The sequence below is a fragment of the Cervus canadensis genome, chromosome 6, assembly GCF_019320065.1.
Source record: "Cervus canadensis isolate Bull #8, Minnesota chromosome 6, ASM1932006v1, whole genome shotgun sequence".
In the NCBI taxonomy this organism is placed as follows: Eukaryota; Metazoa; Chordata; class Mammalia; order Artiodactyla; family Cervidae; genus Cervus; species Cervus canadensis.
The window spans coordinates 49243944-49259657 of NC_057391.1; the positions used below are offsets into that span (position 1 = coordinate 49243944).

The 15714-nt window shown below is 34.3% G+C and overlaps 1 protein-coding gene across 11 annotated transcripts in view; it reads right to left on the bottom strand.

Moving 5' to 3' along the window:
* TCF12 (transcription factor 12) overlaps positions 1-15714 on the bottom strand; it is a 392318-nt gene that overhangs the window by 22166 nt on the left and 354438 nt on the right. For 5 of the 11 annotated variants that reach the window (XM_043471865.1, XM_043471862.1, XM_043471863.1 and 2 more), the window contains 3 exons: positions 9171-9244; positions 8099-8170; positions 7137-7343 (listed from right to left, as the gene is read on the bottom strand). In XM_043471865.1, the coding sequence (XP_043327800.1) occupies positions 7137-7343; positions 8099-8170; positions 9171-9244 (353 nt within the window). The remainder of the gene's footprint in view (positions 1-7136; positions 7344-8098; positions 8171-9170; positions 9245-15714) is intronic. The other 6 variants (XM_043471867.1, XM_043471866.1, XM_043471872.1 and 3 more) reach the window with 3 other exon arrangements.

Below are 15714 nucleotides of genomic sequence, written 5' to 3' on the forward strand. Positions count from 1 at the left end.
AAAGTAACCTTCTACACCCTTACCATTTAGGAAATCTTCCCTTATCCCTTAACCTTTACATCTACACTGAACTTCAACATACCACCAATAAAAAATCTTGGGAAAAATCTGAAGAACTAAACCTAACAACAAGTGAAGTAGACTGTGAAAATTACTTTCAAGAGAGGAAATTATTTTTTAAAAAGTTTATGATATCCTATATCTAGGGAATCCTAGTCATGTTTATTCTTAACACATAGGTTGCTTTCTTGCATGATTTGAGGGAAACGTTGGTTCAAAATTCCTTTTTATAAAAATAGGCATGATATAAATACAACACATAGCTAAAAATTCTTTGGGAACTTAGGAGCCTCAGCCTATTTTAAAGATAATGTATTACTAGAGTAATTTTTTACTGGCTGAGGAAGTCATTGCAGGATAAAACAAAAGCTAAAAGACTCTATGTTTGTATTTATAATGTGGACTTAAAACTTCCTATGATCTTTGGTAATATGTGCTAATTTTGCTCTTCTATAGTATTTTGAGCTATTATACCAAGTATTTAAAAAAATAGGCTTTTAAAATTTAAACTAAGTATATTTACTATGTATTTTATCTGTGAAACCTATTTTAGAGCTTCAGAAGACAATACCACTGAACAAACTGAATTTCACTGAGTGGTAAGTGATGATACATCTGTGAAATTCTTATTTTTTTTACTTTGTTAGTATGAATAATTCTTTGATTTTCTGAATCTCAACTAATAAAAATGTTCTATCACCTCCTTTCTGATCAAAGGCTTGGCAGACAAAGGATCATTATCTAAACAATAAACCTTAGGGATTTTGCTTTTCCCTGAAGGAAAATCAGAAAGGTTACTCAGTTTGTTTTGGGATATAAAATGCCAGTGAATATCTTTGTCTCTGTGGAATACTACAAACTATTCTCTCACAACAACCTTGAAAAAATTGAACCTTTAAAAAATGGTCTCAGACTAGCAAAAACTTTAAGTCTGGAGTTTTTCATATTAATGAAGTTAGCAGGAACTTTTTGTTTGTTACTTGATCCCCCTTACAAATGGGCCTCATATATTTTCTGGAGAACTTGACTTGCACAGTTCTTACAGTTTTCTTTAACCAATGCTCATCCTGGCTCCCATGTCCTCCCTTTAATCTGCAGCTACGCATTCAAATGGCTCTGTCCACACACGCAACAGGTGTATAAACAGTTCTTTGTCTGAGCTCAGAATCTGTGGGGCCAGCCAGAAAGGACCTTGTTTAATTGTTCATCTCGTTAGCATACAGCTGACAGGCTGCTTCTCTTGGGGAACTAGCAGGGGAAGGAAAACTTCTAGGCCTGCTATGCTCTAAATCTCGATTATTATGAAGAGCTCCATTTCAGAATAAAAGGCCCATTCCATTAAATGACGTCATCTTACATTCTGAACCTTTACAATTTATGTATGGCCTTATTTTTGTGGGAGCATCCGACAAAGGACTTGTTTTCATTTAATTTGGCCAATGGCTTCAACACCCACAATGGAAAGATGTTAAATCTCATTAGTTGATGAATAAGAGGTCTTGTGAATTAAGAGACAGACTGAAAAATATTCAGCATGAACTCCTCTCTGATTCTGAATTCTATCCTAATAATTTGTTCAATTTGTACTATTCACTGAATACTAGTGATTTAACTTAAATCACTATCAATCTACGGACTAACTAAAGGATCTCTAAGTACTGTATGTATTTTGTTTTACCTGAAGAGGGTTTTATGCTAAAACTTGGAAGAATTCTTTTTGTTATGGTTCCTTTTGAATAATATTTCCGTAAATATATAAGCTGTCTGATTTTCAAGCTTAAAAGTTGACATTTAAACAATTCTGAGTTTAAAAAAATGGCATCAAAATGCTTTAAAAGCACTATAATGTGTTCTTAATGAAAATAAAAAAAAATTTAAGTTGCCCATTTAGTAAAGAATTGGTTAGAAAAAGTACAGTTAAAAACCAAACTCTTTTAGTTTAGCTGAAACCTACACAATTTCTACTGTATATAAACCTTTACTAATTAAATTACTGTTCAAACATATGGCTAAAATAATTCCAAATTTACTCTGATATGTGACAAAAAGTGCTTAAAATCGTGAATAAAAATATTACTCTATTTGTTAGTCTTTAATAACAATCTTAAATCTTTTAAAACTAGGAAAAATATAGTTTAATTGCTTTAGGATTTAGAAATCAGATATGATTTATATTTTAAAATAATTATGTAAGGTAGCTGTAAGTTCTACAGTTGAACATTATTTGCTTTCATACAAGACACACATTTCTAACTACAGCTTAAGCAACAAAAAACTCAAGCAATACAAAAAAAAAAGACATGCCAGAGTTAAATTTCCTTAGGACTTATAACAAAATCAAAAGACCTCATGGGTGTAATTTCATCTGGTATCATAAATACGGAACTTTTAAAGATTTGCATCAAGCTTCCATTAATATAAAGCTTCTAATCCAACTTAGTTTGAAGTTGAAATCATGGTCTGAACAATAACTGGGTACTTTGTCTTAAAGATAAAAGAGCTATTACAGAGCTATCTCATTGGGCCTTGGTATTTTAAATATTACAGCCATAAACAGATGTGATGTACAATAACTTTATATTGTTGAAACCTCTTTGCAATGCCTAAATGAAATCAATGAGTCTCATTCCTTTTCAGTTTTCCACTTATTAACATTATTTCTTCCAGTCAGCAGTTTATTCCAAGAGTTCATTCTTACACTAAGTAAATGAGAGCAAAACTATAGTCTGTCCAGTGGTCACATTTCAGTAGTTCTAAAAATCCTGATTTTGTGTTTTAAATGATTCAATCACATTCTAATAACAGTGTCTGATAAAGCCTTAATTTTATATTTGGATTAAGAGGATATGGAGAAACTGTCAAAAATACTGAAAGGGAGTAAGAAATTAAGTAAATGAAAATATGAAAATGTTAACCCTATTCAAAAGTAAGAGGAAATGTTAAAAATAGGGCAGACTGGCTACACTAATTATATAAGAAGGAATAGGAATTATCCACTTACTAGTTTTTTTTTTCTGATATAATAATCTTCAGGAAATTTAATTTTTGTGTATATTGATACTTAAAATATGTTATTTCTGTGGTTGGAATCTCTTTTAATCCTAACCTTTTGTGCTAGTCAAGTTTGTTCATTTAAAAGAAACAAACGATCAGGGGGCTTCTCTGGTGGCTCAGCCGTAAAGAATCCACCTGCCAATGCAGGACACAAGTTTGATCCCTGATCCAGGAAGAACCCACATGCCGTGGAGCAACTAAGGCTGTGTGTCACAAGTACTGCGCTTTGGAGCCTGAGAGCTGCAACTACTAAAGCTCTTCTGATATTGACTCCTATTAATATTTTTGGCAGGTGGTAGTCTTATCTTTGTGTGAAATAAAAAATAGTAATAAAAATAGTAATTATTTCATCTATGAAAGACAGATGTATCTACAAATCATTACTAAAAGCTGCAGATGATCTTACTGGCATACTTTTGTTATAACTGAAAATAATGTCAGGAAAGGTTCTCAGCAACAAAGCTACTTCTTTGATCAAGGAGACTGTTTGGTTAACCCGCCCATGTAGAATTCATACCACTAGTAATCTTGGAAGCACCTGAAGGTTGAGAGCAGGACTTTCTGTATTACTTTTATCCTGCCACTGAGTCCTCTTCTTCCACTCTCAGTGAATTCTGGCTCACCTTAAATATTCCAACTACTTCACAAAACTCCCAAACTACTGATTGAAATGAAACATAAAAAAAGCTATAGGTGCCAAGAAAAAGAAAAAAACAAACAAAAACCTGCTAATTCTCACTTCCTACATTGGGAAGCTAATTTATGTTCTAAACTAGAGATTGGCAAAGTATGTCTGTGGTCCAAATCTGGTCCTGTTTTTTTTAAAAAAAAACTAATAAAGGAGGCCCTTTCTATAAATAAAGCTTTATTAAAGCACAGACAAACCCATTTGTTTCTGTAACACCTATGGATGCTTTCATGTTATTGAATCAGAGTTAAGTAACTGTGATACAGAGCATATATCCTGCAAAGCTGAAAATATTTACTATCTGACCTTTTACAGAAAAAGTTTCTGGCTCTTATTGTTTATAATGCTAGGCGAGAAAGTAACATATTCAAAACCTGGAATTAAAATGGTGACCTCTAGTAAATGCCTATGAGAACAAAAATCCACTTCATCAAAAATTTTACTTGCATGTTCTATGGAGTTCCTAGAAAGGTTTAGCAGACTAGTTCTACTCTCTACAGAAAAATAAATGGAATGATGAAAATTAAATATTGAGGGAAGCTGACTTTACAGCTTCTAAATGGTGATATAGAATTGCTGATAAACTGCTATTTCTGCAGTTACTTTGTAATTGTGGCCATGTAAACCTCCATTTTTAAGGGTCTAAGAAATATTAATTTAGGTTAATACAGAGGAAAAGTATCTTTGCGACCCCATGGACTACAGCCCACCAGGCTCCTCTGTCCATGGAATTCTCCAGGCAAGAACACTGGAGTGGGTAGCCATGCCCTTCTTCAGGTAATCTTCCTGACCCAGGGATCGAATCCAGGTCTCTTGCACTACAGGCAGATTCTTAACCGTCTGAGTCACCAGGGAAGCCCCCAAAATACTAATTTATGTTAATACAGAGGAAAAATACACAAACTACCAGAAAGTTAAGCAAGATAAAAAAAGAAGTGTTTCCAAAATGTAAAATTGTGTCATTTCTTAGTCATGAACAGTTAGAATACATGAAGGTGAGATACATACAGGCAGGAGATTAACTCTTGGAGATGGCTGGGAATAGTTACAACAATATGTCCTCCAAATCACACACTCTCTCAGAACATGAAAAAAGCTGTCAGCATGCAAACAAGGCTCCTGGTAGTACTGATGGAAGCCCTCAGACATGAATAACAGCCACCAGGATAAATTTTCCTCAACAATATGCCTGACACTTAGCTGGGACAGTCTGACTGACTGTGATTTTAATTTCATTCTATCCTTTGGTCGTTTGCTGAAACTGAGAAATGAGTATTCACAGCTAAAAAGTTCATTTCAGAAGGATGGGAATTTAATACTGACTCACTTGACACTGTCAGATTTTGTCAGTTAATAATATTTGAGGGTAAGCCTGGCAGAAACATCTGCATCTCCCTCTCATTAGTGATTACATCTGGATGGGGTGGATATAGCAGATCTTGGCAGATTTTCCCCAGCTCTGTGTCCTCTAAGAAGGTTATAAAAACTGAAAGAAGACCTTGATAGATAAACTAAGTGATAGCTTGGGCTTAGTTGCTGCAGCACTGGTGCTACTTCTCAGACTACATTAGACTCACCTCATGTTTCAGAACCCTTTTTTTTCTAGATTACCTTCAGTTTTTTTTCCTTTGTAAAGAATATCTCTGGCAACTCTGAAACAGGCAGCATATTCCTAGTGGATATAATGGAAGCTACTTTCTTAATTACAAGTTTCAGGGCAATATATAATGAAACAATTTTTCCCTCTATAAGTCCTTTTAAAGTGTGCTAGGTTTTTATATGGCTTTGGAAGACTGGATTTTGAAAAATTTCTTTTCCAACTTGTATCCAAAGTTGATAAAAACAACCTCCCAAAGACAGAAGTTCCATTTCATACAAACTCTACATTCATTTAAGAGGATCCAGAGACATATCAAATATTGTAGCAGATAAACTGAAGTAGGAGCAGTGAGCTATTAACAATGAAGAATTAAAAATGATTAAGAGGTGAGGACTAAGAATTGCACATATTGCAATTGAGACAAACTTAGGATTCCAAGACACTGATTTGTAAGTCCTTCTTCCAAATAAGGATAGATGGTATTTCAGCAAAGTAATAATTTATATTTACAACAAATGCTATCTTATTATAATATTAAAATTATTTTGCTACTATCACTAGTGGTGATAAAAATACTGCTTAAATTTCTATGAATTCAGTAATTTATAAATGTTTTTGCAATTATTAGTTTATTAACAGCAACAAAAGTTAATTTTAAAAAAGCCTAAATTTTAAGATCTTCTGATATTAGAAAACAAAAACACAGTTGTTAAGACATGCAGGCATCTAATGTCACCCATATTGCTGAAAACATTGTTCTTAGGAAACCAGGCAGCCTTGTTTGATGTTTACTTCAGCAGCTCCAGAATGAATATAAATGGCTCCCTGACATGTGAATGTAAAAATCTGGAACCAATCCTATTTTACAGAACACAAGACTTCAGCATTTGGGGCATCTAATTATTTCAATGATAGCTGAGTTTTAGCCTTGATCACATGGCTTATAGTCAGAAATCTGTTTCATAGAAGAATATTTCACAGCATGCAATGAATCTTAAGAACCATGACATAAACATGCAAACACATGGTTTCAATTAAATAGCAGGTTCAAAAAAAAGCTTCATTACTTTAAAACATAATTTATATAAAAAATAATGTAAGACATTCAACACACAATTTTCGATGTGCACGGCTGCAGAATGTTACTTTTCCCTACTTTAAAGAATTACCATGCTTTAAAAAAGATGGATTGAATGATTTTAGTCTCTTCAGGAGTTAATCTAAAACTGTTTCCTTTCATTGTCACTTAAATTACAGCCATTCTCAAAACTACCTCACATTCTTTTCTTCATTTGGGAATAAAACTTAAATTTGGACCTGTACAAATACTGTTGTGTTCGTTCCATTGAAGGCTAGTTCCAATGATAATAAACAGTTTTTCTGGACCAGAACCCCTGAAAATCAGTCTTGTTTTCTTGCTTTTGCTATTAAGACTTTCTACACATTGTTTCAAGGCAAAAAAATGTTCCATCAATTATTATACATCTGGAAAAAAAATTCAAGTTTAAGCTAATATGATCTCTGTATAAAGTTTCTGCTTTTTGCACATGATCATAGCAGGATTTTAAGGTCAAATGCTCAGCCAATGACCCTGTCCAAAACAGTAAAAGAAATTCTTAAAAACCACTCTACCTTGTTTATAAGAAGAAGGGCCCTCTCCCTAAAGATTTCACGAAAAACATTTAGGAAAATAGGCTTCAGGGGTTATTTCAAAAAGCATGAGCACTATTTTACCATTGAAGCAGATCGACTGCTTGTAACAAGGCTTGATCCACCGTAGTTTGAATTGAGGCTTCCAATTGGTGCATTATGTGATGGTCCCAATAAACTGTGTATATCACTGTGACCAGCAGGCAAACTGGTAGAAGGTCCCACGGCATGGTTCCTCAGCACATGGATAGCATCATCCAGTCTGTCCAGACGGTCCTCCATCCGAGACTGCTGCAGGGATTGAAGAAGACACGGAGGTTACTGCTTTTATCTGCTGCACGCATTAAACTGCTATGATTTCTACTTTGGGATTTATAGAAGACAGCAAGTGAATATGCAACATCAAGTAGCTTCAAAAGAAACTACCTGTACTATAAATAAACAATCAAAGAAAGGATATTTGTAAACTATGCTAAATTACCAAAGCTTCAGAAGCAAACCACTGCTTCATAAAAATCTATTTATCAATCTAGCATGAGGTTATTTCTTTTAGTGTCTACAAAAGCTGAAGGCTACTCTACGGTATCTGGCATTCAATTATCATTGATAAAAAAGATAACCTGTCTTTTAACATCGAAAAGAAGGCAACTTGGGGAAGGGTCCTCAAATCCATCATATTTAAGTTGTAATTTTGTTTTAAGTGAATATTTAATACCTATCTGAAATGGTGACCACATCCAAATGTGCTCTTTTCACAAAACTGATGAAATGATATCTGTCTGCGGATATACACATGCCCCATACACAAACATATTAGAATTTAAAAAACCAAAAGCACATGCCAGTAGAGCTCTTTTAAAAAGAATCATACTCAACAATATATGAGAACAAAGGCCTATTCTTACATATTGTTACAAAAACAAAAATAGTCATTGTTTGGTTTTAAAAGACTCTGGAGTCTGCACAGGCTTGAAGATTTTAAATGGATAAAAGGAAGTATAATTAATTGAAACACAAAAAAAGGCACCATCTAAAAGAAATAGTACCTCACAGACATCCTTTAAGAAGGACATTGCATCTTGCAAATGCTCGTGAAGTTGCTGCTCAACTCGATTTTTCTGGCAAAGTCAAGACAGAACAGGAGGCAAAGCACAGGTTAAGATTAACTCCAAAAGAGATGAGGAAATAGCTGATGTGCATGTCAGCATAACATGTTAGTAAAGTTAACGCGGAGACCTGCAAGATCTACTTTGTATTAAGGTATGAGAAGGCTGGGATTTAACAGCAAAGTTATAATGTTAGCATCTAAATAGCACACATTGCTTATATTTGCTTAAATGTGAGAAGAAAACTTTCCTTTAATTTAAAATGTTCTGTTAGTCACAGAAAAAGAACTTTTCTATTTGCAACCTGGAATTATTGAATAGCATGACTTAGCATTCCATCAAGTCATCCTTAGTTTGTTTTTATAATGCTTCGTAATTCTGTGGTAAGCATAGAAAGGCAACAGTAGTTAACATCCTACCACAAATTCTTCATGCTCAATACCTAGACAGGCTCCTTTATTCTACTGCCTTGTTTATCTATGTTTTTGCATATATCAATACAATTTACATTTTTTTTATAAAAAGAGAACATGGAAAACAATACTCTGCATGACAAAAATAACTGATATTGCATTTGAAACTTTTAATAGAAATGTAACCAACTATACACAGTATCATATGAGAAAGAGTAAAATAGAACCATTTTGCATTGCTGAACTAATTTTCTCTTACTTGGTCTCTGGGTTTTTTCCCCTTTAAATTTTCTTTACATATAAACATAAAATTACAGTAAAATTAAATCCTAGATCTGTCAAAGAAACAAGAATCCCATAACACTATTTTAAAACCAGCTGTCCTAAAACCAATGTCCCAAAGAACAGATGGCAAAAGGCACACCCAATGTGTCTCATATTGTTCAGCTAAACCAGGCCATTTGTCAGCAAAGAATTCGTGTGTAATGCTATCCTACTGTTTTTTCATTGTTACTCAAGATTTTCTGGGGGAAAAAAAAACAAAACAACTCCATACTATTAGATGAAATAGATCTTGTATGTTTCTCAGAGGCTCTTACCAGGGAGTGGAGTGAGTTTTCATAGCTTGGGGATGAAGGAGCTTGACCTCCAGGTCTGGGCCACTGACTGGTACCTGTTGAAACAAAACCCCAAAGCACCCACACACCTTGGTTAACTCAGTGATCTTGATAATGTTCTGAAGGAAAGGGCAAAGATACACTATTGCTAGGTGTGTACAAATTTATGTGAAAATTTTTGTTTAGTCTTCAGCATGGTATTGGCTACTGATAAGCCCAACACATTAAAATTTTTTTCGTTATTAAAATAATTGAGGGAGTTGAGGGAAAAAACTGTAACATGTAACTACTTTTAAACTTACATGTTCTTCACACTTTGTCCGCATGCACATGAATCTTGAGAAAATGTACTTAAAATATATATAATTTAAATTCTGCCCTTCCATCATATTTTATAATCTTTATGATAATGCTATTAATGACTTACATTAATATTCATCTGATTCTCTACATCATAATTTGCTTAGACATCATTACCTCACTGCTGGACACTTTGGTTACTTTCATTTGGCTATTATGAATAGTAATTGAGTATCACTATATTATGAATGATAAAAAAATACTGTGTTTTCCTTCTGGGGAACATGTCTAAGGATAAATAGCATTTCTAAGTTAAAAGGTATGAACATATTTATGATCCTTAATTCGTAAGGTCAAAACTACTTTCTAAAGGGTTATACTAACTTGTGCCTTTAGTAATGCACAAATGCACCAATTTCAAATGACCGCAAATACATTTAGGTTTATTTGCTAAAAATTTTCCCAACATAATTTACACCAAAACATATCATTTAAGTTGGAAAATATTATCATGAAAATTTTGTTAAACATTTACTCTTCAACTTTAGAAAAGCAGCAATAGTATTAAAAAAGGATACAAAAAGAAAGGATACAAGTTCAGAACAGAAAGAATAAAAAGAAAAAAACACAAGAAAAAAAAAAGACTAATTTATGTACTGGGGAGAATGCAGTGCTTTAAAATAGCTTTAAAAAGAAAAAGACAAAACAACTGATCGAAAATCTTTACTATTTCATAACTGCATTTGAAAATAAGTTATTTACAGAAAATAATGAAGACCATTCAGTTAAATACATAGTATTGTTTTTAACCAAAGCTTCAGTGACAAACTGAATTATATTAGAAATCTAAAGTTAGAAAAGTTGAATGTTTACTTAATTTGTCTCATTTATAGCTAAATGAAATTTTAAACTATGTTCCACCACAGCTTGTTGTTTTAGGTTAATTTGCCACATTTAGGAAACTAAAAACTTAAGGTAAATTAGAACTATTATAGTTCACTTTAGCTGAACAACCTAGTATTTGTATTTCTATTAATCATTTATATTAAGTTGAAAAGATGGATACATAAGATTCCTAATAACTTGATTATATTTTATAATTATATGGATATTACTGATTATACAAAAACTTTTAAATACTAAAATTATAAGAAAAATATATGCTATATATACTTCATCGACTAACAATTTTTTTTACTTGGAAGCAAATTACAAATTATTCTGTCCATTAAAGGTGACCTGCTAGACATACAAATATAATCATAATTTAACTACACAAATTATGGAAAATCTAAAATTGCTCATTGAAACAGAAAGCATGTGGGCTAATTTTACACTTAGCAAGTAGAATTTAGCAATCAGAAAAATCCAGTAACTGACTACATGAAGAATTCATATAAAAAGAACCAGGAACTTTCTTGGTGGTCCAGTGGTTAAGAATCCACCTTTTCAGGCTGGGGATGCAGGCTCGATCCCTGGTCAGGGAAATAAGACCCCATATGCGGCGGGGCAGCTCAGGCCCAACTGCCCCAAGTAGAGAAGGCAGTGCACCCCAACCACTAAGCCTGTGTGCTTTAGAGCCTGTGCTCCACAGCAAGAGAGGCCGGAGTGAGCACTGCAGCTAGAGAAAGTCCTCTTGCCACATCAAAGAGCCAGCGGAGCCAAAGAAAAAGATTTTTTAAATAAAATAACACTTTACCACTGATTTCAGTATATCAGCTCAAGTTCAGTTCAGTTACTCAGTCGTGTATGACTCTTTGTGACCCCATGGACTGCAGCACGCCAGGCCTCCCTGTCCATTACCAACTCCCAAAGCTTGCTCAAACTCATGTCCATCGAGTTGGTGATGCTTTCCAAAACTAATGTAGGATTGTGAATTTTTACATGGATAAGAGGTTAATCATAATCTATTTTTAAAAAGAACTGAAATTATTTTTAAAAGAGTTTCCCTTAATGTTTACTATATATATATGTGTGTGTGTGTGTATATATATATATATATGTATATATATATATATTTTTAAGAAGTGACCTCAAGACCTTTTTTTTAAAAAAGATTTATCTGTTTATTTTTGACTGCACTGGGTCTCTGTTGCTGTGTGCAGGCTTTCTCTAGTTATGGTGAGCAGGAGCTACTCTACATTGTGGTGCACAGGCTTCTCAACATGTGGTTTCTCTTGTTATGGAGCATGGGCTCTGTAGTTGTGACACACGGGCTTACAGCCTGTGGGATCTCCCCAGACCAGGGATCAAAACTGTGTCTGCTGCTTTAGCAGGTGGATTCTTAACCACTAGACCACCAGGAAAGCCCTATAATAGTTTATTTTCAATCATTTTGCTCCATTTTGCCCAACATCCTTGGGTGATCAGCCTGTGATAGGATATTTAATCTGTGTGGATCATTAATGCAAGTTTTATGTTTAAATACTCAGAACACATTTGCTTTGCAAAACAGGCAATTTTTGTGGTTCTTTGGTACCTTAGTATTGAGGAATGAGATGTGTGCACAGAGTTACTCAGGTAAGAAATCACCTATATTCACTATTTTTTGATAGTGACATGAAGTATCTATGCTATGATCTACTTCAAAATGTAATTTATTAAACTGGAAAAACATACACATACTCAAACCTTTTTTTTTAAAATTATTATAGATTAGGCTGCCCCACTTGAGACGAACCTGATTAAAGTAGAATACTAACATGGTTAAATCATCTGTATCTGTTTGAATTTTATACAAATGACAAGCTGTATTTCATGAACTGAGCTCTTTAAAGCTCAGTCATTTCAAAAATTCATGCTATTGGTCACAAAGGGGATGGCTGGATAGTTAAGATAGGCTGTGTTAGTTCAACAAAGGCCATCCTATGTCTGGTAAAGCAGAGCATGGAAGTTTAATGGATACTGAGAATCAGTGGACCTGCATTCTGGTTGATCTGTACTATCAATTAATTTAGAATACTCACCATAAAATAGGTACTCAGTTTTTTTTTAGTTTTTGTTTTTAATCTGCCTTTACAAGACCAATGAGGTCAAAGATATGAACACACAGGCTTTGTGAGTCTAAAAGATCTTTCTGACAATGAAATATTATTACTATTTCTTCCTGATGAAGAAACCAATCATGTAACCAATGATGAAAAAAGACACACAGTCTTGTGTAATTCTGGCCCACTGATGGCTTATTAGTTACAGATAAGAACTGTGGGGTTGTGAAAGGAATTCAAGTTCTAGACAGAGACCATAATGCTACAGAATACTTTTGATACTAGACAGATCTGGATCACTGTCTTTTTTAAAAACTACTGAATGAATAAAATATACAGATCCATTTAGAATATTTTGATATCATTATCTTTGGTTTATAATCACCAGCTATACCACTGTTATACAAATAATGGTAAAACAAATGTGCAAAGGGCAAAAACCTATGGGGTTTCCCAGAGAATAGGTTATTTCCTCCCTTCCTTCCCTGTCACATGATACCTGGTTGTAAACATATGTAGAGGTTTTGGGCTTATACATTCTTCTACTAGATAAGGGCAAGCTTTCAACTGTTTATATAGTTAACAGATTTTGTAACTGTCCTGGGCTTTGCCCTGAGCTTTATATTAATGACCATCCCCAAAAGTTAGCTGTTATCCAAGGATTATAATAAACTTATTATTTAGCATTGAAATTTACTATTTCCAGAAAACAAGTTAGCTGACAAGGATAAGAGAATCGAATTATCTGGCTAGAAAATCTGGAAAGGTTTTCTTTCTGTGATCACTAAATCTAAAATTCACCTAGTATTCCTGATCTGTTTTTGCTCTGACTGGGATTTAGTAATACACCACCCTAATAAAACTGGTTAATAAATTTAGAGAATAGATAACATCATTTTGTGTGGCTGAGAGAAATTCTTAGGACTATTTACCATGCATTTTCTTATTTTGTTAGTTGTTTCTCTTTGTACTCTCACCCTAAACTCAAACTTTCATGATACACTCCAACCTTAGAAAAGGTTCAACACTCCTCAGTGTAGCACTGAATGCTCTGCTTTCTGCAGTCTGGCCCCAGCCAACCTTCCCATTCGAGGGGAAGCTCTTCACATGTGAAGAGCTCATGATCAGTCATCTCAATGACTCTGAATGAACCGGTCATACACTTTCCACATCTTGACCTCTGTCATACTCTTCTTTTAAACTCAGAAAGTTCTTTCTCCTTTACACTCTCTTCATGAAATGTATCTGGAGAACTGTAGTTTAGAGTGAATTCTGATAGTTCAAGAGTAAATTCTGATGGTTCTATTTTCATGTGTTTATCTCTTATTTTCTCAACTGAACTGAAAACTTGAAGTCAGATTAACTGCTTTAACAACAGGCACAATGACAGATGACAAAAATAAATATCTCATTGATGAAATGAGTCCAAACTGAGGAATCTTCCCTATCTCCCCCACATCCTCTTTGCTTTTATTGCGGATGTTCCAAAGACTGCTACTGAGTGCTGCAGTTATTATACTTTTATTCACTGATATTCCAGAATTAGGTAAAGAACGGTTTTGTCTGCTTTCCAAGTTTCTTTAGTAAACATATTCTCTTAACTGAAATACTCATATCTTCTTTCAAATGACAACTGTATTAGACACAGCCATACTTCTCTTCTACCTTGCTGCTAGAGCAGATTTTGTTCAGAAGGTGGCGGGGTGTCTATCCTTTCCTACTGTGAACCTGCAAAGAGTAATTAATTCTATTCTTAGTTCTTGGGATAAATCCTAACAACTAAGACAAATATGGTGGTCTCATTTCTGTTAAGTAACTGTTAGGCCCAGTCCTGATCAATGAATCATGAGAGAAAACCTGTTGAAGAGGCTTTCAGAAAAAGATTCTGAAAAGACATTTAATAGATGGTCCTTTTTCTTATAGGAGACATGGTTATGTCTACATGTGGTACCTTTAACTGCTATCTTGCCACCAGCTTGAGAAAGAATTTCAAAGAAATAGAGCAGGAGTCCAGACTGGTCCAGGAACTTGCCCTGCTATGGGCTTTATACAAGATATCCCAAATCTCCTTACTGTGTAATCCACTCCAGACAAGAGTTTGTCTTTCTTTCAGCCTGAAGTATCTTAACTAAAATATTATAATAATCTTAGACATTTTTTCCTCATAAGCATTTTCTATTATTACTACTACTGAACATGAGCAGGATTTAAACAAGAATGATGAATGCCTTAGAAACTGCCTGTGCTGTAACTATTCTTACATGGTCTGTGTTGAGTTGGACTGATGAACAAGCGTAAGAAACAAGCCCAGTGTAGAGAGCAAACAGGGTGGGATGTTTTACTCTCAACAATGGGCCACTGCAACACAAGGTACAGAATAATTTGCACATATTATACAGGAGCTCGGGTTTGCTCTATCTTACTCATTTTTCCTTCAACTGTGAAAACTTTATTACACAGTGCTTTCCCTTTTTCCTCCTCCCTTTCCACGTCTGCCCCATCAATCCGGGATATGTGTGTATATGTGGTTATAAGAAGAAAACACTAGATACAGGAGATGAGACAAAGATGCACCTGTATAAAATCAGTCTTTGATTTGCCACTTCAACAGGAATATATAAAAATATTTTTCTCTGAGTATGACAACTGAGTTGAAAAAGAAATCTATTATTACCTTTACTACATAATCCAACAGTTCACAGATTTTCATTTATCAGCTGAATTAAAGGCAGAAAAAGGATACCATTTATTAAACATCAAATAAAAATGAAGGAGGAAATGTGAGATTTTACTTTGGACCATTATTTTTTGAAAAATGTCTAAGTCTCTGATTGCTCATTTTTCTGATATTCCTTCACAGATGCTGAGCATCTCTGCTGCCTGTCTTCCCAACCAATGTTCATGAAAACTAAAGGACACCTCTATAGCTATCTTACTGGGCAGAGGAGAAGAGGCAGTAGGAGCATACAGTAAGGGCCAACATAGCTACCCGAGATGAAAAAGTGGAATGGGCTGTGGCAAAAATGACACTGATAACTTCAGTAAAACTCTGCCAAGATGGTGAATATGGTTAAAGTTACATCATTGTTCCTGTAATTTCATCCCTCTGTTAAACAACAACTCTAAGTCAATGGGTCTTTCATAGTCCTGTCTATACGGGGAACAGCTGTTCTACTTTTACTAGACAGCTGAAGCCACGGTGTCTGAGAAAGTGGCAGAACCACTAATAGCTGAAAGCA